Consider the following 27282-nt stretch of genomic DNA (forward strand, 5'->3'; position numbering starts at 1 on the left):
TGAAACCACAATACCAATAACAGCCAGAAATAAAGTTTTAATTTAAAACAAGCCTGGAAAACTGGAATTTTGATATGTCTAATCCACTGGTCCCCAATCCTGGTCCTGGAGAACTCCAAACACTGCACATTTTTGGTCTCTTTTATCTGACACACATTTGAAGTCTTGGAGTCTTCACTTAACTTTCTATTTCTGATGAACTCCAGTGCTCTGACACAAAGAACAATTTCAAAGCACTCTACGCTGCTCGGTGGTAGACTACAGGAGCACTGAGCAGCATAGAGCGCCATCTCGTGGCTGGAGAAGGTAATGTTTTCTCTTTGTTCATTTCTCTTGGTTCATATCAAATTAATTTTGATAAGTCGCACCTGACTATAAGTCGCAGGACCAGCCAAACTATGAAGAAATGTGACTTATAGCCAGAAAATACGGTAAGGAAAATCCCAAATTCAGTATCTCAGAAAATTAGAATATGACCAATACAAAGAAAGGATTTTTAGATATCATGGCCAACTGAAAAGTATGAGCATGTACATCACTCAATATTTAGTTGGTGCTCCTTTTGCCTGAATTACTGCAGCAATGCGGCATGGCATGGAGTCGATCAGTCTGTGGAACTGCTCAGTTCTTATGAGAGCCCAGGTTGCTCTGATATTGGCCTTCAGCTCTTCTGCATTCCTGGGTCTTGCATATTGCATCTTCTTCACAATACAATAGATTTTCTATGGGGTTAAGGTCAGGAGAGTTTGCTGGCCAATTAAGAACAGGGATACCATGGTACTTAAACCAGGTACTGGTAGCTTTGGCACTGTGTGCAGGTGCCAACTCCTGTTGGAAAATGAAATTTTGCATCTCAATAAAGTTGGTGAGCAGCAGGAAGCATGAAGTGCTCTAAAACTTCCTGGTATACGGCTGTGTTGACCTTGGACCTCAGAAAACACAGTGGACCAACACCAGCAGATGACATGGCACCAAACCATCACTGACTGTGGAAACTTTACACTGGACCTCAAGCAACTTGGATTGTGTGCCTCTCGTCTCTTCCTCCAGACTCTGGGACCCTGATTTCCAAAGGAAATGCAAAATTTACTTTCATCAGAGAACATAACTTTGGACCACTCAGCAGCAGTCCAGTCCAGCCACTTCTCACGCTGTCTGTTGTTCAAGAATGGCTTGACACAAGGAATGCGACAGCTGAAACCCATGTCTTGCATATGTCTGTGCGTAGTGGTTCTTGAAGCACTGACTCCAGCTGCAGTCCACTCTTTGTGAATCTCCCCCACATGTTTGAATGGGTTTTGTTTCACGATCCTCTCCAGGGTGTGGTTTATCCCTATTGCTTGTAAAAAAATTTCTACCACAAACTTTTTTCCTTCCCTTCAGCTCTCTATTAATGTGCTTGGACACAGAACTCGGTGAACAGCCAGCCTCTTTGCAATGACCTTTTGTGTCTTGCTCTCTTTCTGCAGGGGGTCAATGGTCATCTTTTGGACAACTGTCAAGTCAGCAGTCTTTTCCATGATTGTGTAGCCTACAGAACTAGACTGAAAGACCATTTAAAGGCCTTTGCAAGTGTCTTGAGTTAATTAACTGATTAGAGTGTGGCACCAGGTGTCTTAAAAATTTAACCTTTTCACAATATTCAAATTTTCGGAGATAATGAATTTGGGATTTTCCTTAGTTGTCAGTTATAATCATCAAAATTAAAAGAAATAAACATTTGAAATATGTCAGTGTGTGTGTAATGAATGAATGTAATATATAAGTTTCACTTTTTGAATGGAATTAGTGAAGTGATTCAACTTTTTGATGATATTCTAATTATATGACCAGCACTTCTAATAATAATCACCTGGACAGTGTAAAACATTGTGATATGAATTTTAGCTCAAATTTACCACCCCTACCTTAGATGCATTTACCGTATTTTCCGGACTATAAGTCACACTTCTTTTCATAGTTTGGGTGATCCTGCGACTTATAGTCAGGTGTGACTTATTTATCAAAATTAATTTGACATGAACTAAGAGAAATTAACTAAGAAAAATTAACCAAGAGAAAACATTACCAGCCAAAGCCGCGAGAGGGCTTGATCCTGTAGTCTACACTGAGCAGCATAGAGCACGGCTGTCTCGCGGCTGTAGACAGTAATGTTTTCTCTTGGTTCTAAATTAATGCGACTTATAGTCCAGTGCAACTTGTGTTTTTTCCCTAGTCATGACTTATTGTCGGACTGATGCGACTTATACTCAGGTGCGCCTTATAGTCCGAAAAATACGGTAAGGCTTTTGTACGGGACACAACATGAGGACACTTAAAAAAAAAAAACATGTGACCTTCTCTAATAAATAAAGCTACTTGATTTTCTAAACTCATGGCTTCTCTCCAGTGTGAATTCTCATGTGGTTACCGAGGGTTCCTTTTTGTGTAAAACTCTTTCCACATTGTTGGCATGTGTAAGGTTTCTCTCCGGCGTGAATTCTCATGTGGTTAACAAGGTTTGGTTTTCGAATGAAACTTTTTCCACACAGTTTGCAGGAGAAAGGCTTCACTCCAGTATAAGTTCTCATGTGTTTTTCATGGTTTCCTTTGTGAGTGAAACTCTTTCCACATTGTTGGCATGTGAAAGGTTTCTCTCCAGTATGAATTCTAATGTGGTCTCTAAGGTTTGGATTTTGAATGAAGCTCTTTCCACACAGTTTGCAGGAGAAAGGTTTCTCTCCCATGTGAATTCTCATGTGGAAAACAAGGGTTCGTTTTTGTGTAAAACTCTTTTCACATTGTTGGCTTGCGTAAGGTTTCTCTCCAGTATGAATTCTCATGCGTTTTCCATGGTTTCCTTTGTGAGTGAAACTCTTTCCACATTGTTGGCAGGTGAAAGGTTTCTCTCCAGTATGATTTCTCATGTGGTTTCTAAGGTTTTTTTTGTGAGGGAAACTCTTTCCACATTGTTGGCAGGTGAAAGGCTTTTCTCCTGTGTACTCTCATGTGGACTTCAAGACTTCCTTTTCTGGCGAATCTTTTCCCACACTGTTGGCAGGTGAAATAACTTATGTCGGCTGTCTTTTGAGCTCTTTTTTTGTGAAGTCTTTTCAGTAGGTGAGCAACTAAATGATTTTTCTCCAGTCATGAAATTATACTTCTCATGCTGAATATTATCTTCCTTTTCATTGAGTTCTTGACTCTCCTCTTTCCGTGTCATCAGGTCTAATGCAAAAAAAGACATCCAGATTAACACCATTTTAATGGCACAAAAAAACAAACATCAAAACCAAAAACATGTAAGTCTTATACACACCAAGCTATTAAAGGTGTTAAATAGTGGGCGGATGATATTAGGCATTTTTTAATTATAAGCATCAGCTGATAAGTTTTTCTATTTGGCCGATGCGTTTGTAGTGGGACTTAAATTTTTATATTGTAGAATTAGAAAGGCAAACATTATAATACTTTCTCGTTTGCCCTCAGGATTCAGCAAATATGCATTTATATCAGGGATGTCAATTTTTTATCATTTCATTATCATTTCCAATCGATCATTGTTTAAATTAACAATCAATTAATCGATTAATCCTTAACCTTAATGCTGCAAAATGCATCTACTGTGCATCACCATTTATTGATCAAATAATAATCTATAAAGTTGCAAAACGCGTTCACTTACACATATTTGAGAATCGAGATATTTTATGATATATCAAGCATGTTTGAATTAAGCAATTGTTTTGAATAGAAAGGAAAAATAAATAAAACATAAGCCTATACAGTGCTATTGTAACTGCTTTGTCACATGACAACCATGAATAATCCCCCCCCATGTGCCCCCTCAAAAATCATGAATCATATGCCCTTGCATGTGATTATGATCATTTGATAAAATAAAGAGAGCATGCCATGCATTTAAAGTCATTTTACTTTGTTGACTGTTTCCTATCCCGCACGGAGTCCGCTGAATGTGAACGCGCCTCTTTAAATGGTTTTGTGGTGCTCATTGTTGTATTTTAAATACGGATGCACCGGTTGACCTGCCATAAATCAGGCGGTTTTTGCTTAAAATATGCGATCGGCTATCGGCCTATTTTTGGTCTTTTTTCCGTCTGATTTTCCCGGAAGTGCGCCCGCATGCACAGACTTTATTGTAATAATTCGCGATTATGTCATTTGTATGGAAGCATTTCAAAATCTTTGTGCAGGACACAGGCAGCGGTTCAGCACTGGAAGGTCAAGGGTCAGAGCTACACGTCTTTCGACACATACATGTTTCACCAAATAAAAAGCAATTTTTGCAATTTTAAAAGTTCATCCCAGTTCATCCCACTATTTGATGTGAGGATAAGTATTGGAACAGTTGAATTTAAGGCAGATAAGTAAAATATCAAAAGCTAATATTTAGTTGCAGATCCCTTGCATGAAACCAGAACAGTGAGTCTGAGACCCATAGACATCAGCAGACTCTTGGTCTTCTGCTTTGAAATGTTTTTCCCCAGCCTTTAATAAAGCCAATTCCAACTGCTGCTTGTTTTGGGGAGTTTCTGTCTTTAGTCTAGTCTTCAGCTGGTGAAATTAATGTTCAATCAGATTTAAATCTGGAGATTGATTTGGCAAATCTAAGACTTTAAATTTTTTTGCCCTGATAAAGTCTTGATAAAGTCCTGGCAGGGTGTTTTGGGTCATTGTCCTGATCCAGTATGTAGTGATTTCTACTGAGTTTGGTGGCATTTTCTTGAATATTGGTGGCCAAGATGATTGTGTACCCTTCCAAATTCATTCTGCAACTGCTATTATATATATAATCATTATTTCAATTAGTGTTGTCACGACACTGGAATGGAATGATATCTGGATAATCACGTATTATTTAATGATAGAACTTTAGTAATTATAATTAAGACTTTGTAACCATGTATGAATGCATAGACATTTTAACTGAATTTAGGACTGATGGTGGTGCTTTGTTGATCATTCAGTGTTTCAGTAAAAAAAGGGAAAAACTAACAATAACACTGATAAGATGATGATAATAATATTAATAATAATACGGATTCTACTAATAAGAACAGTAATGGATTCATTAATATTAATCAGGTTGTCTTCGTTCGGGCAAACTGATTTGCTCAGTAGGTGAGCACCAGCCAATGAGATTGCCGTCTGCGCATTAGTTCTGCCCACTACTAAGAACTCCGTTATTTTACAGGAAAACAAGGAAAATAAAACAAACAGGAAAATACAACAAAGAATATCGTTTAGCGCGCTACATGTACAATTCTGCATGTAAGACTCGCTCAGTCTTTCTCACACTTTGCGTGTGTGAGAGAAAGCAACTGGCTCATCCATTGAGAACTGCTTTGTTCTTTATCAACCAAAGCCGGTCGCAGGGGTGCTGCAATTGCCCTCTTTCTATTCACTTTTGCTGTTTAACCAGCACGAATGAGATGACACAGGCAATGCAGTCATGTGGTGTTTGTCAACGCACCTTTGAATAGAAGTGAACGTGACAGCTCAGCTAGTATCGGTGTATCGATGTATTAGTATCAAAACTTATCGAAATATCAATATTTTTGACAACACATTAAAATGAAGAGGTCCTGTTCTAGAGACAGCAATGCATGCCCATGCAATGACACCACCTCCACCAAGCTTTACGCCTGTTTCACACATAATCCATCTGCAGTGCGTATGCAGTCCGCATGTGTTACGTATGTGGTGCAGAACCAACACGGACTCATTGTGCTTTCACACAGGACTACTGATACGCGGCTGTTTAGGCCACAAACACAACATTTCTTCATTATTTAGATTTCAAATCATGTAAAAAAAAAAAAAAGAAAGAAAGAAAATCCTTTTCAGCATTATGACTCTTTTATCACAGAATGGTAACAATCTTTCATAATCATAGACGTTATTTAAACTCAGTAAATATGAACAACATATTCATGCATTTAACTCCTAGGTTTGTATAATAAGCTGCTCAAGCAAGCAGTAAAACATTTAAACACAACAATTAGCATACTTTTCTTGTTAGGATACCGCAAATATCTACAATAAAAACACCACTGACAGAAATGGTCAACTCTCTGCCTTTTGCATTTAAGTCTTTATTTCAAGCAGCCCCACAGGTATTAATAAACTTTGTTTTTCTGCTTCCATAAAAGTGTATATATTATGTTGCTTGTTTATCTGTTTTAAACCTAGCCAAAAAACCATTTGTCGGGTGTGAAAGCCAGTAGGCTTTAATTGGTATTTATTGTGAAATTGCTGCATTTCTGAGTCAATCCATGTAAATTTTTTACCGCGAACAATGCGCTGTCACTTTAAATCAGCACGTGCAGCACAGCAAAAATATACTCGGTACATAAAGGATTGCTGCACTGCTGCAGACGCACCACTCCTGGAACGCACTGACAGACCGGAACGCTGGAATCTGTTAACATGTATGCGTTAAAAAAATACGCAACGCATACGGACGGATTATGTGTGAAACATGCGTTACAGATGAGCTTGTATGCTTAGGATCATTTGCAACTCCCTCGGAATGTAGACTGACAGAGCATCACCCAACTTTCTTCTTGGTGATTTTACAGACATGTATTTTAGGGATCATTTTCACAGCTTTTATAATTTGTCTGTCATTAACTACTGTTGTTGTTCTCAGCCAATCAGTTAGTTGTTGGTTGCCGATTTCGCCGGTAGTTTCCAAACTCTCAATTTCTCCATGCCCTTTGTTTATACTATAGTTCTAATTGACTTCCTCTTTTCATTTCAGCATCCAAATTGCTTGCTTTTCTTTCAGAGTCAGCTTCCTCGTCTTTATCCTGGCGCATCACTCAGCTTGTTTGCCAACTGCCAATAAAAACTAAAGAAGAAGGCTTCTGGGGCTTGATTGTGCCTCGTCGGGGCTTCCTCTGGGAAAACGGCCAGGGTTTTTGGCCCGACGAAAACCTTGGGCCAAAGTGGGCCAGCTAGGGATAGAGGAGTGGTTATGGACAAAGGCGGAGTTTCTCCTTTTCTGGAGAGCTCAGCGCTGCAGACCATTTCAGAGAGATAACAGCTTTAACTCCGGTATTAAATACTTTTTAAATAAGTTGCTCAAAACTCACTTTCAGTCAGCAGCGAGTGTTTGAAATAACGCGATCTGATCGGATGTGGATTATAATCACCATTCAAGGCGAAATATTTTAAGTGATGTAAAAGACTACGCACACTAAAGATTAACGTTACCATAGTAAACATGGTAAATATGACCGCTTGAAGAAATCAGACGTCAGCTTCTTATTCTCCGTCACAATCGTGTATTTATTTAGTAACTTATTTTATCTGTCATAAATCTTGTCTCGAGAGATTAGCTCCATGTTGCCTATAATAAAAATATAATACTTTTTTTTTTCAGGAGCTTTTGTAAAAATAAAGATATTATCATTCATTCTTAATGTAACGTATAGGCTACTGGCTACAAATAAACAGAAACAGACTCTTTTGAATAAGCAGGCTATTTTCATAAGCGTATAAAATAAATAAATAACATAAATACATTTATTTCTGTTTGATTAATTTTGGGTCCTGATAAATTAATTCATTATGATTAATGTATCATTTAGTCTATAGTAAAACACAGATGCTTTTGAATTTAAATATTTAACAAAGCATACAAACACGCTTTTATCGTGTTTGTGTGTGATCGCGCATGTTCCAGTGATTTATTTCTTATTCGTTTTCTGATAACTTATATTTGTTGGTGAAATGATGAGGTTTCGTGACACTGTTCCAGAGAGGCGTGTAAAGGGAGTGTTTTAGTGATGTTTTAGTGACTCTTCAATCTTTATGTCTTCACTCTCCTCTTTAATAAATGCCATCTTTATAATAGAATGTTACAAGGATCTGTAAAATATTAAATCACAGATTCCTTAAGTTATGAACATCATAGATTCTATATAAAGATGTGTAGAGTGATCTGAATTCCCTATTTACTACAAAGCATTTATGGTATTTCCAGTTAAAGGAACACTTTCTAAATTTTCCAACTCCCCTAGAGTTAAATAGTTGAGTTTTACCGTTTTCAAATCCATTCAGCCGATCTCATGGTCTGGTGGTAGTATTTTTAGCTTCGCTTGCCATAGCTACTCGCGCCCCCCCTGGAGAGTGTTGGCGCCCCCCCGGGTTGAGAACCAGTGCCATAGATAATTAAACTTCATTAGACCGTTAGCATCTAATTCAAAAATGACCAAAGAGTTTTGCGAACTATACTCTCCTTCCAGTGTAATAATCAAGGAACTTGATGCCATACAATGGGTGCAGCAGGCACAATATTACGCAGCAAGACTATTTTCAGGTGCTGTGTCATATCACTGCATCTGCTGCACCCAGAGTACGGCAGCTAAGTTCCTTGATTATTACGCTGGAATTATGGGAGTTGGAAGATGAGCCCATTTTAAAGTGTTCCTTTAAAGGGTTAGTTCACCCCAAAATGAACATTCTGTTATTACTTACTCTCATGTGGTTAAAAAAACCTGCAAGACTTCCGTTCATCTTCAGAACACAATTTTTACAATGCATTCTGAGAGCTCTCTGACCCTCCCATATACAGCAAGAGTCCTTACGTGATCAATGTCCACAAACATGAGAAGACTGGTAAAATAATCCATATGACATCAGGGGTTCAACCGTAATTTTACAAAGCTACAAGAATACTTTTTGTGTGGAAAAGAAAGAAAATTTGACTTTATTCACCAATTAGTCTCCTCTGCATCACCCTAGCACCATTTTGGAGAGTATCCACTAAGTTTTTTAAATACAAAACTTGGTTCAGGGATTTATATGCATGTACTTTTTTAACATCTCCCGCACATTATAACAATACCATGATAACAATTATAACCGCGAAGACACTCACGACAGACAATCAAATGTATCAATTTGCATGTGCTTTTGAGTCTTCAAAAGTGCTCAATTTAGTACTTGTGCGCTCTCTGACTGAAAAAAAAAAAAAAAAGATTTTGATTAAATGTTTTTTAAAGGCCGTTGATTCGATATTGATTCTCAAAAGCCGCGAATCTATCTTTTCCGGTATTTATTTCTGCAAACATTTAAAAAAGATCTGATAAATGTGAATCTTTTCATTAGTCTTCTCCACAAGATGTCACCCTCTTATTTACCTTGCGCTATAACCGAAAGCTTGTCACTCATTCATTACTTATCATGGTAGAGGTACTCTTGACAAGAAATAAGAACAAAGCAAAATGCAATGCTTAGATAAAATTATACAGTAATACTAAAAAAGTGTAGAAGCATTTGATATCATGCATAAAGGTGCCATAATTTCTGCAATGAATGAATGAAAGAATGTTTACAAAAGCTGTGACGATGCTCGTGTGTTTTTGGCCATGGTCGTCTTACTATGATGATATGAATACAGAAATTTTATCCCCAGCTGTCACTTCATTATCATTTTACCATTTAATCTGACAAAACTGCCATCATAACACGTACACAGCAGCTTAAAGTTCCTCACGGCACCCCATCAAAATAAAAGTTTAGTTTCACGTGAAGAAATTGTGAAAAATATATTACTTTTTTAGCAGACTTAACCAGAGCTGGGGAGTAATGAAGTTCATGTAACGATGTTACGTATTTAAAATACAAAATATGATAACTGTATTTCTTTATAATTACATTTTAAATAAAGGGTAATCATATTACAGTTACAGCTGAAAAGTATTTTAGATTACCAATGATTACTTTTATTTTGATGTCATTTATTAATTTTCATATTTAACTAAACAGTTTGGGGATTTCAACCAACACCGCGACTGATTCTCCCCTAAAACTAAAAAAATTGTGCAGCAGCCTGTTCATTTAGCAACTCCTAGTGAGCGATACATGCTCATCATCACGACACAAACATTCTCCTAGAACTCAGAGTTTGCACTTAGTTAACAGATCCATACGACTCATGCATGAAATAAAAGTTTCTACAGTCAAACGATAGCTATGTGCGCTTTACAGATGAACTTGAAGTCTTTATTCGAAATGTTCAATAATAGATAATCTTTGGCTCGGTTATGCAAGTTCATGATCCAATTCGTGAACAGGTGATTCGTTTTAGTCAATCTTCTATAAGCATCATTTCTTTTGTTTAACGAAACAAGTGTGGAAACCAATGGTTTACAAACTGAATAGATCTGAGGTGCAGGGCTCACAAAATCGCTAGCCCGATATCCTGGGGCTTTTTTGTTTTCCAGTCGGCTCCAAAATTAATGTATCAACGCCCTAATAGTGGTCGACCGATATATTGCCAAGGACGATATATTGGCCAATTTATGGCATTTTTTTTATATCGGCATTGGCCAATAAGTTTTCCTGTTTGGCTGATGTGTAAATGTGGACAGACTTTAGTTAAGGAAAATAACCGATGCAACCTGTTCTTGACTCGAGAACGAGTCAGTCTTTCGTTCGTTATCTGGCTCGGTGTTCATCTTCAGTTCTCTCTTCAAAGCAGTTCAGTCAGTGTACTGTTTGAGTAAATTAATTACTCCAGGATATTGGTTTGTTCAGAGGGAGTGTCAGCCACATAAAAAAAGTTAACAGCTTAAATCATGTGTGGATTAATGCGTATCGGAGACGCAAACTGTTTCAAACGATTCAGTTCGACTTGGGGAACTGGTTCAAGTAGAACTGATTTGTTCACGAACCGGGCATCACTACACTGCAGTGAACACACTCACAACTGGAAGAGAAGACAATGCTGAACAACGTCATAGTTTTTGCTATTTTTGGACCAAAATGTATTTTCGATGCTTCAAAAAATTATAACTGCCCCCTGATGTCACATGGACAACTTTTAAGATGTTTTTCTTACCTTTCTGGACATGGACAGTTTACCATACACACAGCTTCAATGGAGGGACTGAGAGCTCTCGGACTAAATCTAAAATATCTTAAACTGTGTTCTGAAGATACGGATTTGGAACGACATGAGGGTGAGTCATTAATCATTAATATTAACTATATTTTCACAACATTTATATGTATGTTTAGAGGGCAGTTTAGCGTAGTCTATAACAACATATATATATATATATATATATATATATATATATATATATATATATATATATATATATATACATACATACATTTTACCATTTCATGGTTTATATTTCTTGTGAAATTAGGTTTCTTTGCACTGAGGACATAATACAATTGAATACATATCATTTATTATTTCTATTATCTGTTTAAGTATTAAAGAAGACCTAAATATACAATTTAAGCCATATCTTATAAATATGTTACTCATTTTAGAGAAAATATGATTAAATAAAAAGAGACAATAAAAGTCACAGTAAAACAGGAATGAATCACTGAAGGAAGACTGATTATTCTGAGGAAGCCTTTCCTACTTTTTCTGGACTTTGACACTGTTATTATTTGTCAGTCTATGGAACAGTCACAAGCCTCCCGGTTTTCATCCCAAACATCTTAAATTTTAATTTTGGGGTGGAGTATCCCTTTACCCACACTCATGTCTCTCCAAACAGTAAAACCTTTGTTTTTATCTTCACAACACAAATTACGATGTTTTTGATCAATTCAGAAAAGCTCTCTGACCCTCCACAGACAGCAAGATATTACCACGATCAAGGCACAGAAACATGGCAAGGACATCGGTAAAATAAATATTAAATCACTTTAGACATTTCTCCTTTCTCTGTCCGTTGGTCTCCGCCATGTTTGTAGTTTTTAAACTAATGTTATTCGTGTTTGTAGTTCTAATCGAGTATTCGTCCACCGCACTGTTACAGCGTGCATCGATCTGCGCTGTAAAGTTTATTTTTTCAAACACTTTTAAATAAAAGCACTCACCTTTCTTCAGTCGAATCACAGACGCGTTCTTCTTCTTCTTTCAGATTTAATCGCAGTTGGCAGCTCATCTCAAAGGCGCATTACCGCCCCCTACTAGACTGGAGTGAGTATTAAAATGACATCAAATGAGAGGTGAAAAAAACATCCTATTAAATTCTGTGCAATGTTGTATTTAAACCAGTGAGACTCGTTCTGAGACGTGAGACTAACATCTCCTCCCTTGGGCTTCTGCTCTTCCTCAAGCTTGTGACTACTTGATTTTGTAAAATGTATAAATGACGTCCTGTATCCGCTGTCTTCCAATATTTCTGCCATATTTTAAGTGAATGTTGCTTTGTGAAGGTTTTGACCTCTGCTCTTATTGGTGCTTGTACATCTACTGTTTCATGCTTTGTAGTTTTTTACTGGCATATCCACAACTTCATTTCCTTCCTTGAATTGGTGGGTTTTTGTTAAATGTGAGCCAAAATCATCACAAAAGAACCAGTCTGTGTGCACTGAACTTATTTAATGCACGAGTTTCACAATTTGAGTTGAATTACTGAAATAACTTTTCCACAACATTCTAAATAATAATAATAAATCACTCCAGATGACAGCAAGACATGAATCTGGTCAATGTAATCATTGTGGATTTGCTGAACATTTGCTGATTAACTGTAGGACATATGAAAGGAAATAATAAAGTTAAAAGAGGAATTAAAATCTGCTGCCATTAACTGACATTACAGAATGTTTTAAACAGTTGTTGTAATAAAGGTTATAAAGCTCTTACTAATTTCCTGAAGAAAAACTAATATATGTAATAAAATATAGGTAGAAGGATGTCCTCGCCTCACTCTCCATCCCAGTATGAGGCGAAATATGCACCAAAGCTGGTTTCCCAACCACCATAAAACATCAAAAAGAGGAAGAAAACGGACTTTTATTTTGGTCTGGTGAAGTGATGTCATAATACTGCGACACGATCCTGCATCTGTGATTCCACTGAAGAAAGGTTTGTGCTTTTAACCATTTTTAAAGTGTTTCTATTGAAATAAAACCGTGCAAAGAAATTACTACTGAATGCAACACTGTAGTACTCTATCTAGTGATGGAGAAACTGAGCTTTTCGAAACATTTTTGAGTCAACTGAATCAGTTTGCTTCTCAAAATGATTCAACAGGGTCTGGCTGCAGACATCAGGACGTTTCTCAGAATGGCATATTACCACACAACTCCTACTCTACTGCTTTATGCTGGGTGTATTCTGTGAATGGTAAGAGAATGTCTTGTATTCATGTAATGCCCTGATTACATTTGCCTGCTACATTTGCTGAAGTCTGATGTATGCATCTGAAGACATTGCATGGGACACTGTTTCCCAGAACGCAACGTGCTCCATGTAATGTTTCATATTCTAACACGTGAGTGAACTGGAGGCAGGAAATAGTAATTATAAAGCACTTTTATACATACATTACATGTTACTGTAAACTATAAACTATTGCTGTGTATATAATGACAATATAATAAGTAGGACATAGATTGTTCTTTAATCTCTAGTCAAATTAGGTCACCTTTATCTCTATAGTGCTTTATTTTAAAGATACTGAATAATAAAAATATTGAAGTAATATAATCAATAGAGACTATTTCCATTAACTCCGCTCACCAATGCCTGGCTGTTATAAACAGCACTGTAAAAGATGCCCAATTCTCTCCAACATCAGTAGCGAAGCGGGTAAAAGACGTGCGAAGAATGATTTTGACGCGAGCGACCCGAGTTCGAGGCCACCCTTTACCAAACTTGTTCTAGGCTACTCATTTTCCCATCAGATTAGAAAGGCATTTATTTAAATAAAAATAAAGGAAATATTTGAAAATGTTGATATCAGGTGGTTAGCAGTATAGGTATAGGGAGGCTTTTGTTCCAATAAAGTTGCATTCATTTAATAATATTTTCAAGAAATATTTTAAACGTACTGTTTTATTGAATACTGGTTTATAATGTACTTCATTACTGAAATATAAGTATCTACCACCTAACAACTATTTACACAATAATTATTAGTATGTAGTCCATTAATTCAGTTCAGTTGGGCAATATAGCATTTTTTGCTCGTATGAATCCTTAATTAACAAGCCTTTTTAAAAAGAATGGTCAGTACATTTAGGCCCAATTCTACCCAATTCCCCTTTCCCCTCAAATCTTTGTCTTGATTCTCTTTTGGTTGGAGGGGTAATGGGAAGGGCCAGATAGCCCTTCAAACGAAGATTTTTGGGACCACACTTCAAACAAAGGGGTATGAATTATCTCGGCAACATGGCTACTACAGCGAACCAAAAGATACATAAATGTAAGCTTTTTTCAAATGTAAACCATTTTCTCAAATATTGCGAATTCGAGAGAGAGAGAGAGAAATTAAAGTTGCGTGTATTAGCGTCTGTGCGTTTATCTTTTTAGAGTGAGTTTACTTAAAAACAGCGTTGTATCCTCTCGTCACCGGAAAATATAATGTAGCGATTCAGTATTTAAACTGTATTTAATAAAAGTCTTGGGGCAGCGTTGACGAGTTTTTTTTCTCCTGGATGTGTGAGCTGCGCGATTTTCGATATGTGTGTGTGTGTGTGTGTGTGTGTGTGTGTCAGTAAGCAGCTCATTTATAGCCTACAGAACGATAATTAAAGGCTCTAATGCACACCAGCACACCGATATATGTGTGTATTGTAAGAGCTAGACGACAAATGATGATTTGTGACAGTGTTAATTTTGACACGAAATTTTAATTTAGTTTTAGTCTTAGTCTTTTGACTATAATTCTTTTTAGTTTTAGTCAAGTTTTAGTCATCTGATTTGTTTTAATTTTAGTCTTATTTTAGTCGACTAAAATTGCTTGGTATTTTAGTCGACTAAAATTGCTTGGTATTTTAGTCGACTAAAATAAGACTAAAATCAATAACAGATTTACTAGACAATTTTTTACAGCTGGTATAGGAAACAAACTTAAACAAAATATATAAAACACAAATTCAACTTTATTTCAACACAACTGTGTCTTTATTTCGATTCAAAAGCTTTCATGCAGCAACAAACACTGTCATGATAATGTAAACAATAACTAGCTGCCAATTGACCATCAATAAAAGAAAAATAAAGTTAGGTCCAGGACCTTAAAGCTTACAGCTGAGCTGAACAATAAGTGCATACATTTAAAGTAAATATTTAATAAGTTGGCAGCTAGGTGGATAAAAAAAGTAACAAGATTTTATAAGGTATTCATTTGTCTAGCAATATTGTATGTTTTAAATACTACAATATTGCTAGATTTGTATGTATAATGATAGGATGTGAACATTCATGTTTCACATGACTAATATAGAAATATTTGTGATATTGTCAACAAGTAGAACATTATAAAATATACTAAACATTAGTATTAATCAAATGTATTTATCATGATATTACGTATTAGTATTGTGCTCGCATCTAACTTGAAGAAGGGGCTATTTTACAGTACTTTTCAGTTCGTAATATTTAATGCTACAACATCTACGCACTGCACTATTCCAATTTTGCTTAGCTCAATAAACAAAAGAATATCGTTGTAAAATTACATTTGAGAAAATGTCCGGGTGGCTCGTCTGTAAATGTCTTTTCAAATTGGTTGTGTTCTTGCCACGAATGAGCGCTCTGCGTGCTTTACACTTTGTTTTGTTTTGTTCGTCGTCAAACGTGAAGTGAGCTGTGGACATTTTGTCGCTCTTTTAGACAGTAGGGACTTTAAGCAACAGCTGCGAATGGAACGGCTACAGCGACCGGAAGTTTGCCGTCACACCGCTGTAGCCAAGAACGTAAAAGTCACTAAGCAACGGTAAAACAGAACAGCGCAACGCAGCATTAATTCATTTATTGAGATCCAAAAAAATATATAATTTAAAAAAGCAAGAGAAGGATTGCTTTTGGCGTTAAATGACAATCTTTTGTCAGAAGAGGAGTTTTTAATATTGTATGATGTAAATAAGTCTAAAAACATAACATTTATTTACCTAACCTCTCACGTTGTAGCGACTCCGGCAAATCAGCTGTTCTCCCGTAGTAGACCGTTAAATTAGAACGTCACAAAGTAGCAGTTAAATTCGCGCAGGCGCAATACAACGCCAGAATGGCGTTGCCGTTCCACCAGAGGCTGTTGCTTAAAGTCCCTATCACCTCTTCGAATGCCGACTTCCCGGGAGCTCATAAAAACTGAAAACCTTCGCTTCACGTCTCAATAAGTCAGGCTCTGATTGGTTCTCTTCTCTCATGCAGTCTGTTCTGTTTTGCCGGTTCTTTTGCTCATTCCTCGCATCTCTGCCGTCTGCTGATTTGATTTTCGTCACAGTCTATTTTCGTCTCGTCCTTTATTCGTTGACGATAATGTCAATCAATTTAGTCATAGTTTTAGTCTCCATCAGTGCCTTCTATTTTAGTTTTCGTTTCGTTTTCGTCGGCAAAAATATATTCGTGACGAAAATAATGACGAAAATATTTAGTCAACGAAATTAACACTGATTTGTGATGGCATAGTAGTGGTGTCCCAATCCTTAGGGCAGTATTGTCTCCCCTACTTCAAGGGACAAGGGCAAGGGGTATAAAATAGAATTGGGATTGGGACATATTTGTGAGGTAACAACCTCAGCAACTGTGTTGACAACACTTCAGCATAATAATCCGAAACATTTGTTTTTTATTGTATACTGTTTCACACACTATTCTTTAAAAAAAATTGTCTAGGTTTTGAATGCATGCTAAAAACACTTGCGCCGCAAGATGCCATTAATGAACACATTGGGCTATCTGACTAACGTTACTATTTCTGCCACAGATTGGACTGAAGTCAGGATTTTACTCTTGGCGTGAGATTATGCAGCAGGCTGAATCAAGGAAATGTGCCCCTGTTAACTTGTGACCTGCGTTTACCTGTTTGAAAATCAACCATGGGTTTATTATACTAAAACGTATTTTACATTTTATAGTGTATGATGGTAACGTACATATCATGGAGTCTCAGACAATAGTACATTTGAAGCTACTATGGCTTTATTACCAACGCTATCGTTAAAATATTTACTATATTAAAAACATGGTACATTTTCTTCACAGACTAGCTGATGTCTCATTTAAGATAAAAACTTAACATTGTTTTCTCTGTTATTTTCTTGTAGAAATACTATTCAAACATGTGACCTGATATACTATTTGAATTTAATAGTAAATGAAATGTAAACATTAAACTCCAGTTGAAAAGCTCCTAATATACATTACTTTGTAAACGTGTTAAATTGTGCTTTGCGTTTACTTATATTTGATTAGCCCAAAACAGTCTAAATAAAAACTTTTAGAATGAATCAACTAGTGAACGCAAGTCACAAGGTAACACATTTACAAAGTAAGCTAAAGCATTTATAGATGTGCTCAAAATTATTCATACCCTTGCTGAATATGATCAAAGAAGGCTGTGAAAATAAAGCCCTATTCGGACGGGACTAGTTTTACAGGGGGTCGTTAGAGAAATCTGCGTTTCACAGACGTACTTGGTGATTTTAATCCCGTCCGAATCTGCCACGTCTGTGTTTTTCTCACACAACCTCTGTGATAATTCCAGAGCAAATTACCTACCGTTTTTCAGCAAACTCAGTGATCCTCTGAGAAAACTAATCCCGTCCGAATGCGAATGTGTGTGATTGCCGGTGATATTTTATTTCACAACGTGTTTCCTTGTGTGTTTTGGCCAACGTGAATTACCGTAGATGGCCTTACCGCGCGGATGTTTGATATATTTGCTTAGCGGCAAATAAATAATAATAAAAAAATAATACAAACAATAAAATCAAGAGCAAGATCGCGTAAACTGTTAATACCGGCTATTGTAATATCAGCATCAGGTAAGATTACTCACGCTCATTTATGTACTCAGTTACATAATGTTTTAATTACATTTAATAAAAAAAAAAAAAAAAAAAGGAAAACAAGTTAAACTAAAGGAACCACACATTAACATGGTTTTGTTATACCAGCCATTTAGTATTTATTGTGTAATAATACTAAGGCAGTCATTCTGAATGAATGCAATGCACGCATACAGAGTGCGTGATCTCTGTGACGCCCAGATGCACAAAACAGACCCTCCCACCTCTGTAATAAACACGGAGATGTTAGTCCCGTCCAAATTGGTACATGAAAATCACAGACGTCAGGTGGTAAGAATCGAAACTCAAACGTAGTTTAGAAAACTAGTCCCGTCCGAATAGTGCTTTAGTCTGCATTTGTAAAGGTTACACCTTGATCTTTAATTAAATAATAATAATAATAATAATAATTATATATATATAAAACCTAGGGCTGTGCAAAAAATCGAATGCGATTTTCATGTACATCTCATCAGTAAAGGCGCTCCTGTAATTAGTAGTGTATCTCCAGCACGTGCGTTCAGATCAGTGTTGCCCGGTTTTCACAACAAATCCCGCCCAGTTGCTTCTCAAAACTAGCCCAATCGCGTTTCCAGGAGGTTCCCTGATACAAATAGCTTCTCGGGGTTAAAATATAGGTTTTTTGGCTGAGTTGCCTTGGTAAAATTCACATTTTAGGGGCTAAATATCATGTTATTGGTATTGGGGTTGCTTCAACCCGCGGGTATGAAAAACAATGTTGCTCCCATCCAGCGTCACTTCTGACTCCTTACAACCCCTTGTTAGACTCCGATTGTTTCCTTAAGAAACTTTGTCACGCCCATAATGAAGATAAAGACAGGGAAAACGGATATTACACAATCCATCTGTATAGTATGTTATAGTACACTAGTACACCTATCTGTATATCATGCTGATAGTATTTAAAACCTGCAAATGATGTCTAAAGCCTTAAATGTATAATAATTGTACATTTGTAACATATTGTAGACACTGTATATCCTGTACTTACTGCTTATTGCATTTCTGGTTAGATGCTAACTGCATTTCATTGCCCTGTACCATACATATGCAATGACAATAAAGTTAAATTTAATCTAATATAGTAAATAGTTTAATAATAGGGTTTGTAATAAAACCTTTTTGTATTTTATTAAAAAAAACTTTGTATTACATTTTTTCATTTATTATGCAATTTTGTGTGTGTGTGTGTGTATATATCCCTTATACCCCATGCACACACACACACACACACACACACACACACAAACACTATAATATACTGTTATACTGCATATAACTCCATATAAAAGCCAGAAACAAAGCTTTTTTTTGCACATGCCTATCTAAAGGGTGCCACCTTTTGATCAGCAGTAAAACTTTTACCTCTTCCCAACAGGTAACACCACCAACAAACAAGAATGCATGATTATATGTTGTCATGGCTTTGCAATCAAAAAATGTCGTTATAATGGAAGTCAATGGGGCAAAAACAGCCACCAACAACTAATGAGGGAGAAAAAAGTAAAATTTAATGCTGCACAAAAACTAACAATGCATTAAATCCAATGTTGTTACTAATCTTTGACATGCCCAAGACTGTGACAAAAGGTTAAAAAAAAATTCAGTCCACAATCCCTTTTTATATTGAAAATATAAAAAAAAATTCAGTCCACAATCCCTTTTTATATTTAAAATATATAAAAAAAACATTTTTTTCCTAAATCAGTGACATCATTTATGAATTTGGAAATTATCAGGACTGAGGTTGATTAATAGATTTATGCAAAAAAAATGTGAAAAAAATAATTATCTGATACATTTTTACAGCAGTTTAACTGAGTGGATGTTTTCATCCCAAACAACTCGAAAGGGTAGTGAATTTGAACAATCCACAAGGGAAATATATATATTATATATATATATACCATATATATAATATATATATATATATATATATATATATATATATATATATATATATATATATATATATATATATATATACACCACCACCACAGCGTCTGTAAAGTGCATTTGCAGCCTTTAACGGCTGAGTGGTGCTTTAACCACAAGTTATCAAACAAGCGCATCAAAGCACATTTTCGCAAATAGACGTCAGTTTCGCCTCGCTGATGTGTTACATTTGACGCCTATAGTCTCAAAAAATAAAAGAAAACACTATAGTTAAAATATTTAATATGTAATATTCAAAGATGAAAGTTTGGTACTTATGAAGTTATGTGCATTTCTTAGAACGAATTCAAGCAGGATAAATGTCAAGCCTGTGCCCGAGTCTGTGCTTATATTTTCTCTAAGCTACATGGTATTAAACCATATTTTAGATTGGACACATTTAAAAGGTGTGCAGTATTATTTACATTATATGAATTATGTGTTATGTTATTCAAAAGAAATTGTGGTTTACTTTGCATCGCAGCATTAAAAGTGGTAGCCTATTTCAGGGGGGTAGTCTACAGGGCTACATTATGGCTATATTTTAATTTATATCTTAAAATTCCTTTAATAAAACAACATGTATTTTTGTTATTCATTACCTGTCCTTTATTTTGACAGATAACTTCTTGAGAAAAAGACATTTGTCTGTAAACTGATTAAGAAATTATTGCATGTTTAAACATGAAGCACTGTATAATTTCGTTCACATTATTTATGCCTAATTAGCCTAAAACAACAAACAAATAAATTAAACCTGCACGATTTAGCTAAATCTTTAAAACTCTAAAGAATGGTCAGATTAATAAACCGTCCTCACGATTAAACTCAAGTTCTCTCATTATAAACAATAAAATGCACACGATGTAAAAAAGAGCTTCATTAACTGACAACATAAATGAGACAAGATGATAAAAAACTGTAATGTTATTACCTTAATGCTGGAAAGACCTTTATTTTATTTTATTATTATTGTTTTATTTATTTAATACTGCCCCATCATGCATCTAACCATCCACTCGGCATTAACAGCTGTTCAGATTAAAACTGGCAGCTCAGCAGTGCGTCAGTGTCATGGATGGAGGACAGCAAGTGTAAATATATTTTCTAGTCTATATGTCCATCTCATTATGCTGCTGGTTTAGGATTTTTTTGTTCTTATATAACTTATTTGTAAATAGTGAAGTCACTGTCTGTGTCTACACCGGACGCGAGAGTTGTCGTGCGCGTCCCACTGCGCTAAAAGTCTGTCTTAACTTAATGACATCACACTACAGTGTCAAATCATCTGAACACAGTGTCAGAACATTTCATCATAAACAGAACAAGCATCAGTTCACTGATGGGGATCGTGTCCAGTGTATCCATCACTGGGTTCTGTTGTCTTTTGTTGCATCGTTCCACTCGTGTCCAGTGTAGACCTGGCGTGCATTTTTTTATTTTTTTTATTTTACAGCTCTGCTTGTTTTAATGTTTTTATTAAATATGTGTATTGACTGCATGGTCATATCATTGTATTATTTACTGCCATGCGACCTACAAAAGTAAAGCTTGGCGAGCCGCAGAACGAGCATTGCTGCAGCTTGCTTTTGCGGGATGTGCCGTGCTTGTGCTGCCACGTTCGTCTTCATTATGTCGGGTGAAACATCTCTCTCACTCGCAGCAAAGACTGTGAGCAGCAACAACTTCTCTGCGCTCAGAGCATCAGCTGTGCACTCACTGATACCAGAAACACACATTCCGCCTTCACTCTCTGAAATTAAGTATTTCAGTATGTTTGAAATGTTATGTACATAACGTAGCCTATAAAAAATTAATTAATGAAAAAATAACAGGAGAGTTTCAAAGTGGCTTTGGCTATTGCATGTAAGCTTTTTTCCCTATCACATGCCAAACTAATAACATTGTAAGCATTACAACTTTAATTGCTGCTTTCTGTTGTGCAAATTTTGTTTGTAAGGAAAATAACAGTACATTTTTGTCAGTTATTGTATCTAAACAGAACGATGAATTTCTATAAGATTTCAAAATCAGATAGCATGCTAATAATGTAGTAGCACTGTAAGATTACATTTGTTTGAATGCATTACTGTTAAAGCGATTGCTTGTGAATGTGCTTTATCTGTTTAAATCATGCTTTAACCTGAAAATAATCAGTAAAAGGAACAGACAAACTCCTGCAGTCATTATAACCTGATCAAGCCATAGCTAAGTGTGTAAAACATTAATTCTTGCTGAATATGTGGTTATATTACGCCTGTTGGCATAAAATGTAATCGTGATGGAGGCTCTTGGAGCGAGTGAAAACCATGACGCTCAGACTCTTAATATCCGCTCCTCGATCCAGTCAGAATCACTCATCATCTGCTCGGCAGCATGTCTCAGACACGCAGGGAGGGTTGAGCCACTCTGAACTACGGGAGCCCGAGTGGTTCATATGAAAGTCAATGCGATGAACTAAGTCATTTTCAGATGCAATTTAAAAAAAAACCCTGGAAAGCCTATATGCAGGCTCTGCTCTGAAGTATATAATAATTATAATTACTGTTAACCCAGAGTAACAAACTTTAACGTATTAATCGCCTATTTTCACTTGCTGCATGATTTCTTTCTTTATTTTAAACACGCTAAAAAATAAATTACATTTGTGAGAGGAAAAAATATATGAGTCATGTATAGGTTGCATTTTAACGGATTAATAACCTATTTTTGTTTGCTGCATGTTTTTATATATATATATATATATATATATATATATATATTATATAATTCATGTATAAGTTGCATTTTATTACATTTAGAAATAATATCGACTGGCCTAATAATTTTATAATGTACCAAAAGGATATATTTAGTTCCTTTCATTTTACAACAAATATTTTACATTTAACAAATATATCAGAACAAAACAAGAATTTTAAATATATAATTCTAATGGATAAATATAATTGCAATTTATAATAATATAGGCTTAGCTATTAACAAACAAAAAATAATAATAATTTAAAGCTAAGCATAAGGTAAGGTTGGGCTTTCTCATTCTCTCACTCGGGAGAAATCCGTTTTCATATTTTTGATGTTGCCCTTTTGAAGTTTACCTATTATTCATGAGGTAAAATTAGCTTTGTAGTTCATGCGTGTTTCAGTACTGATGGAAAAAAATTAATAAAAAATATGAGGAGTAAGTTGATCGCTGTAAACGCTGAATGTCTGGTGAACAACACCAGCATGATCAAACAGCTGAAATAGAAAATACTACATTTTTGGTCACACATAAGGCACAATTCAAAAATGCAAAGTGTTAGTAGTTTGAAAAAAATCAAGAATAATAACAGAGTTAATAATAATTTTGCTAAATGCTAATTATAGCGCAATTGCTCATTTTAAGTTGTTTTACTTCCTCCTTTTATCTCATTTTACAGTTACATTCATTTCGCAAACCTGGTGGTAGTTTCACAAATTATTTTAACACGTGACTAAATTACAGTTACAGTTACAATTACAGGCACCGCGCGGCGGTAATCCTCATTTAGGTTGTCCACCTACTGTGTGTATACAGCTCTCAGTTAGCTTAACACAGTACACATAGCTAGGGCTTTTAAATAATAAAATAAATAAAAAGAAAACAGAGTACAAAAAGAATAGAGCAAGCCAGTGTTAGAGGTATATGTATATATGTATATATTAATGGCTAAGGCCATTAATGATCACTCTGACTGACTCCCTCACTAGTGTGCTGACTACTGAACTAGGGACCTAATTGAGACACACCCAGAGATTTAGTTTGCACTTATTTTTCTATCTTTTAATTATTCTCACCCTAAACAGGACAAAGTGTCTAATAATGAAAAACTCCTGCTGAAGCGTCAGAGATCCATGTAACACAAAATTATAAAGATGGCATTTATTAAAGAAGAAAGTGAAGACTTGAAGATTGAAGAAGCGTTCAGAGTCAAACATGAAGATACCGAGACACCAACAGGTTGGTTTTCATTCTCAAAACTTATTAAAATGTCCTGCTCTACAGAAATAAATGATATTTCTACATTTGTGACCATGTTTAATGACAGTGTGGAAATGTGAGTCCCATGAGCAAAGTTAAGAACCACTGCTTTGTTCATGGGACCCACATTTCCACATGGTCATTAAGCTGTGACCCATGTAGTCACCCTCATGTCATTCCAAACCTGTATTAGTTTCTTTGTTGAACATAAAAATATATATATATTAAATAATGATGGTAAACTGTTGGTGGTTCCCATTGTCTTTCATAGTTTTTTTTTTCTACTATGAAAGTCAGTGAGAACCACCAACTGTTACCAGCAATCCTTTTTATTTATTTATTTTTTAAATAATTTTGGGTGAACTATCCCTTTAAAACTCAATGGGAGCACAAGGGGGCACAACAGACATCAACTTCCGCTGATACTTTACCTGCTGGTGTCACTGTTGGACAGTGTTTCTGTAGAAAAATTAGTGATTCATACAGTTCTTAATTATATATTTTGTAATATTTTGTTGAGAAGCGTTGAGCAAGAAATTGAGGAAAACTTATAACAACTAATGAAGTAAATTGACATCCGGACCCATATTCACAAAACTTTTTATCTTACAACTAAGAATTCTCCTAAATAGCAGTAAAAGTTTTTAGCTAAAAGTTTTTTCTTAAAACCTATTCACACAAAGCTTCTGAGACAAACTTTTACTAATGAATAGACAGAAGTCTTAAGCTAAGAGTAAGGGGGCGGGGCTGACCTTGTTGCCATGGATGATGTCAGCATACTTACTAATTATACGCACAGTGATTGGCTGATTCAATATTATGTTGCCATATTCAAATAAAGGTTTTAAAACAAGAATGTTAATGCCACATTCAAATAAAAATTTTAAAATAATACTGTCACTAATTAATTGCCACAGCGCACCAGCAAATATAATAATTATGAATTTTGTTAGGGAAAAACAGCATGTACACAGCATTAACGTTTTAATTTATTATAACGTCATAATTTATTGTTACCCTAGTGCTTTCTGTTTTTAATTTAAGAGATGAAGTCTGCGACAGTAGCCAGGTTTCCATCCAAAGTTGCGAATTTAACTTAAATGTGCAAAATTGGAATATCGCACAACATATTTGCGAACGAGCACCATTTGCATCCAACGAGACACAGAGAATTTTTTTTTACAAAAATTCTAAAATTAGGTATTTTAAGAGTAAATGATCGCACAAGCCCCTCTATCTGTCATGGAGTAGCCAAATGTTAGGTGAGCATATGGATGTCCTCTTCAATGTACTATATTACTATAAAGACAAGCCATTAATGATTTGTCCGTCAAGGACATATCACAGTTTTCAATGTTTAAAATATCAAATCATTATTTATGTATTAAAAGTTACAATATTTCATGTCCCTCAGAGCTACATTAAACAGTGTGTAAATGCATCTAAATGATGCTTCTAATGTAGCTTCTCTGTCTACTCTGCATTGCAAAGATCAATTATTTTGATACTGACTTAATTTGCTTGGTAAAAGCCCAAATGCAAGAATTTGGCTAAGAAGATGGTGCACTTTTAGAAAAAATGGCTTAAAGATGGAAATAGCCATAAAACTTGTTGAAAATGATTAATTTCTATTATTGATGTGACCTTCCACACATAATATAAACAAATTCAGGAGTCAGTTAGCACAATTAGAGATATCAGCACTCTATTACCGTTATTGAGAAAATCCCAGAAAATTCTAGAGATATCATTTTTTGTTGTAATCGCACACCCCTAATTTGTTATTTAATTTATATTTAATATAAATTAATATATTAATTATAACAATGTTAGAATGTCTGTTACTTTGTGACATTAAACTGGTTTTAACTTTGTATTTGTCTGTTTTTACCTCAGACCTGATGTCGCTGAATGAGGAGAGTCAAGAACTGAATGAAACAGACTACAAAGATCAGAATGAGAAACTGCATGATTTCAAAACTGAAGAGAAATCTATTAGTTGCTCACAGACTAAAAAGACTTCCTCACAAATTCAAAAAACAGAAACTACAAACCTTAATCCCAACAGGAGAATTCACACTGGAGAGAGAACTTACACCTGCCAACAGTGTGGGAAGAGTTTCTCACGCAATGGAGATCTTAAGACTCACATGAAAATTCACATTGAAAAGAAACTATTGATATGCCCTCAGTGTGGAAACTGTTTTACAAAGAAAAAATACCTCACTGTCCACATGAGAACTCACACCAGAGAGAAGCCATTCACCTGCCCTCAGTGTGGAAAGGGTTTTACACAGAAAAAATACCTTGCTGTCCACGTGAAAATTCACACAAGAGAGAAGCCATTCACTTGCCCTCAGTGTGGAAACAGTTTTACACAGAAAAAATACCTCGCTGTCCACATGAGAATTCACAACAGAGAGAAGTTCTTCACCTGCCCTCAGTGTGGAAAGAGTTTCACGTTTAAAGGAAGACTAAAGACTCACATGAGAGTTCACACTGGAGAGAAGCCATTCACTTGTCCTCAGTGTGGAAAAAGTTTTACACAGAAAAAATGCCTCGCTGTCCACTTGAAAATTCACATCGGAGAGAAGCCATTCATCTGCCTTCAGTGTGGGAAGAGTTTCACATTCAAAGAAAAACTTAATATTCACATGAGAGTTCACACTGGAGAGAAGCCTTTCACCTGCGATCTGTGTGGAAAGAGTTTTTCATTAAATAACGGTCTTAAGGGTCACATGAAAATTCACACTGGAGAGAAGCCATTTGTATGTGATCAGTGTGGAAAGAGTTTTACACAGAAAAACTGCCTTAAGGGTCACATTAGGAGTCACACTGGAGAGAAACCTTTCACCTGCAAACAGTGCGGGAAGAGTTTCTCATTAAATAACGGTCTTAAGGTTCACATGAGAACTCAACACTGGAGATAAGCCATTTTTATGTGATTAGTGTGGAAGGAGTTTTATTGAGAACAAACTCCTTAATGCCCATATGGGAATTCACACTGGAGAGAGTCCTTTCACCTGCGAACTGTGTGGGAAGGGCTTCAGGCCTTAAAAACCACATGAAGTTTCACTAAAAACTTTGTTGTCATTATTGCGAATAGACAGGAATCACCTTAAGAATCATTCAAATTCTCATCTGAAAAAAAAAAGCCTTTTATGTACAATCACAGTGGAAAGAGTTTTTACAAACAATGCAAACCTTGGGAGTCACACTGAAGAGAGACATTGCTAGTATCTTCTGTTTGAGAGGAGATTGTCAAAGCAGCATGAAATGCCATTTGTGAACTTATTCTGGGTAAGAAATTACAGTTTTCCCCAGTGACGAGATTTTTAAAAAGGAGAAATTTCTATAATCATCTGTGTATTCTTTCTAATAGACAATTCAGTTTTACTCCGTGTACTAATTAATTTTTTTTTTTGCATTCACACTTAACCAGAGGACACATATGTAAAGTCATGATACCATTTGTGTTCTTTGTTAAAGCATATAAAAAAATAGTCTGATTGACACCATGACTACTTTTTACT

The 27282-nt window shown here is 35.7% G+C and overlaps 1 protein-coding gene and 1 pseudogene across 1 annotated transcript; one reads left to right on the top strand and one right to left on the bottom strand.

Moving 5' to 3' along the window:
* Nucleotides 1-1747: 1747 nt before the first annotated feature.
* LOC113068433 (gastrula zinc finger protein XlCGF8.2DB-like) lies at nucleotides 1748-3126 on the bottom strand (annotated as a pseudogene).
* A 9620-nt stretch (nucleotides 3127-12746) lies between these two features.
* LOC113066687 (gastrula zinc finger protein XlCGF8.2DB-like) lies at nucleotides 12747-26903 on the top strand. Its single transcript, XM_026238648.1, has 4 exons — nucleotides 12747-12856; nucleotides 13025-13117; nucleotides 23575-23728; nucleotides 25646-26903. The coding sequence occupies exons 3-4, from the start codon at nucleotides 23644-23646 to the stop codon at nucleotides 26677-26679; spliced, it is 1119 nt and encodes a 372-aa protein (XP_026094433.1). The 5' UTR covers nucleotides 12747-12856; nucleotides 13025-13117; nucleotides 23575-23643; the 3' UTR covers nucleotides 26680-26903.
* The last annotated feature ends 379 nt before the right edge of the window (nucleotides 26904-27282 follow it).

This window comes from Carassius auratus, chromosome 4 (genome assembly GCF_003368295.1).
Source record: "Carassius auratus strain Wakin chromosome 4, ASM336829v1, whole genome shotgun sequence".
Classification (NCBI taxonomy): domain Eukaryota; kingdom Metazoa; phylum Chordata; class Actinopteri; order Cypriniformes; family Cyprinidae; genus Carassius; species Carassius auratus.

What these genes read in the sequence shown, in the direction of transcription:
- LOC113066687 (XM_026238648.1), top strand. Translation starts at nt 23,644, where the DNA reads ATGGCATTTATTAAAGAAGAAAGTGAAGACTTGAAGATTGAAGAAGCG. An exon ending in AGATACCGAGACACCAACAG is followed by an intron (nt 23,729 to 25,645) that starts GTTGGTTTTCAT and finishes TTTTTACCTCAG; the next exon opens with ACCTGATGTCGCTGAATGAG.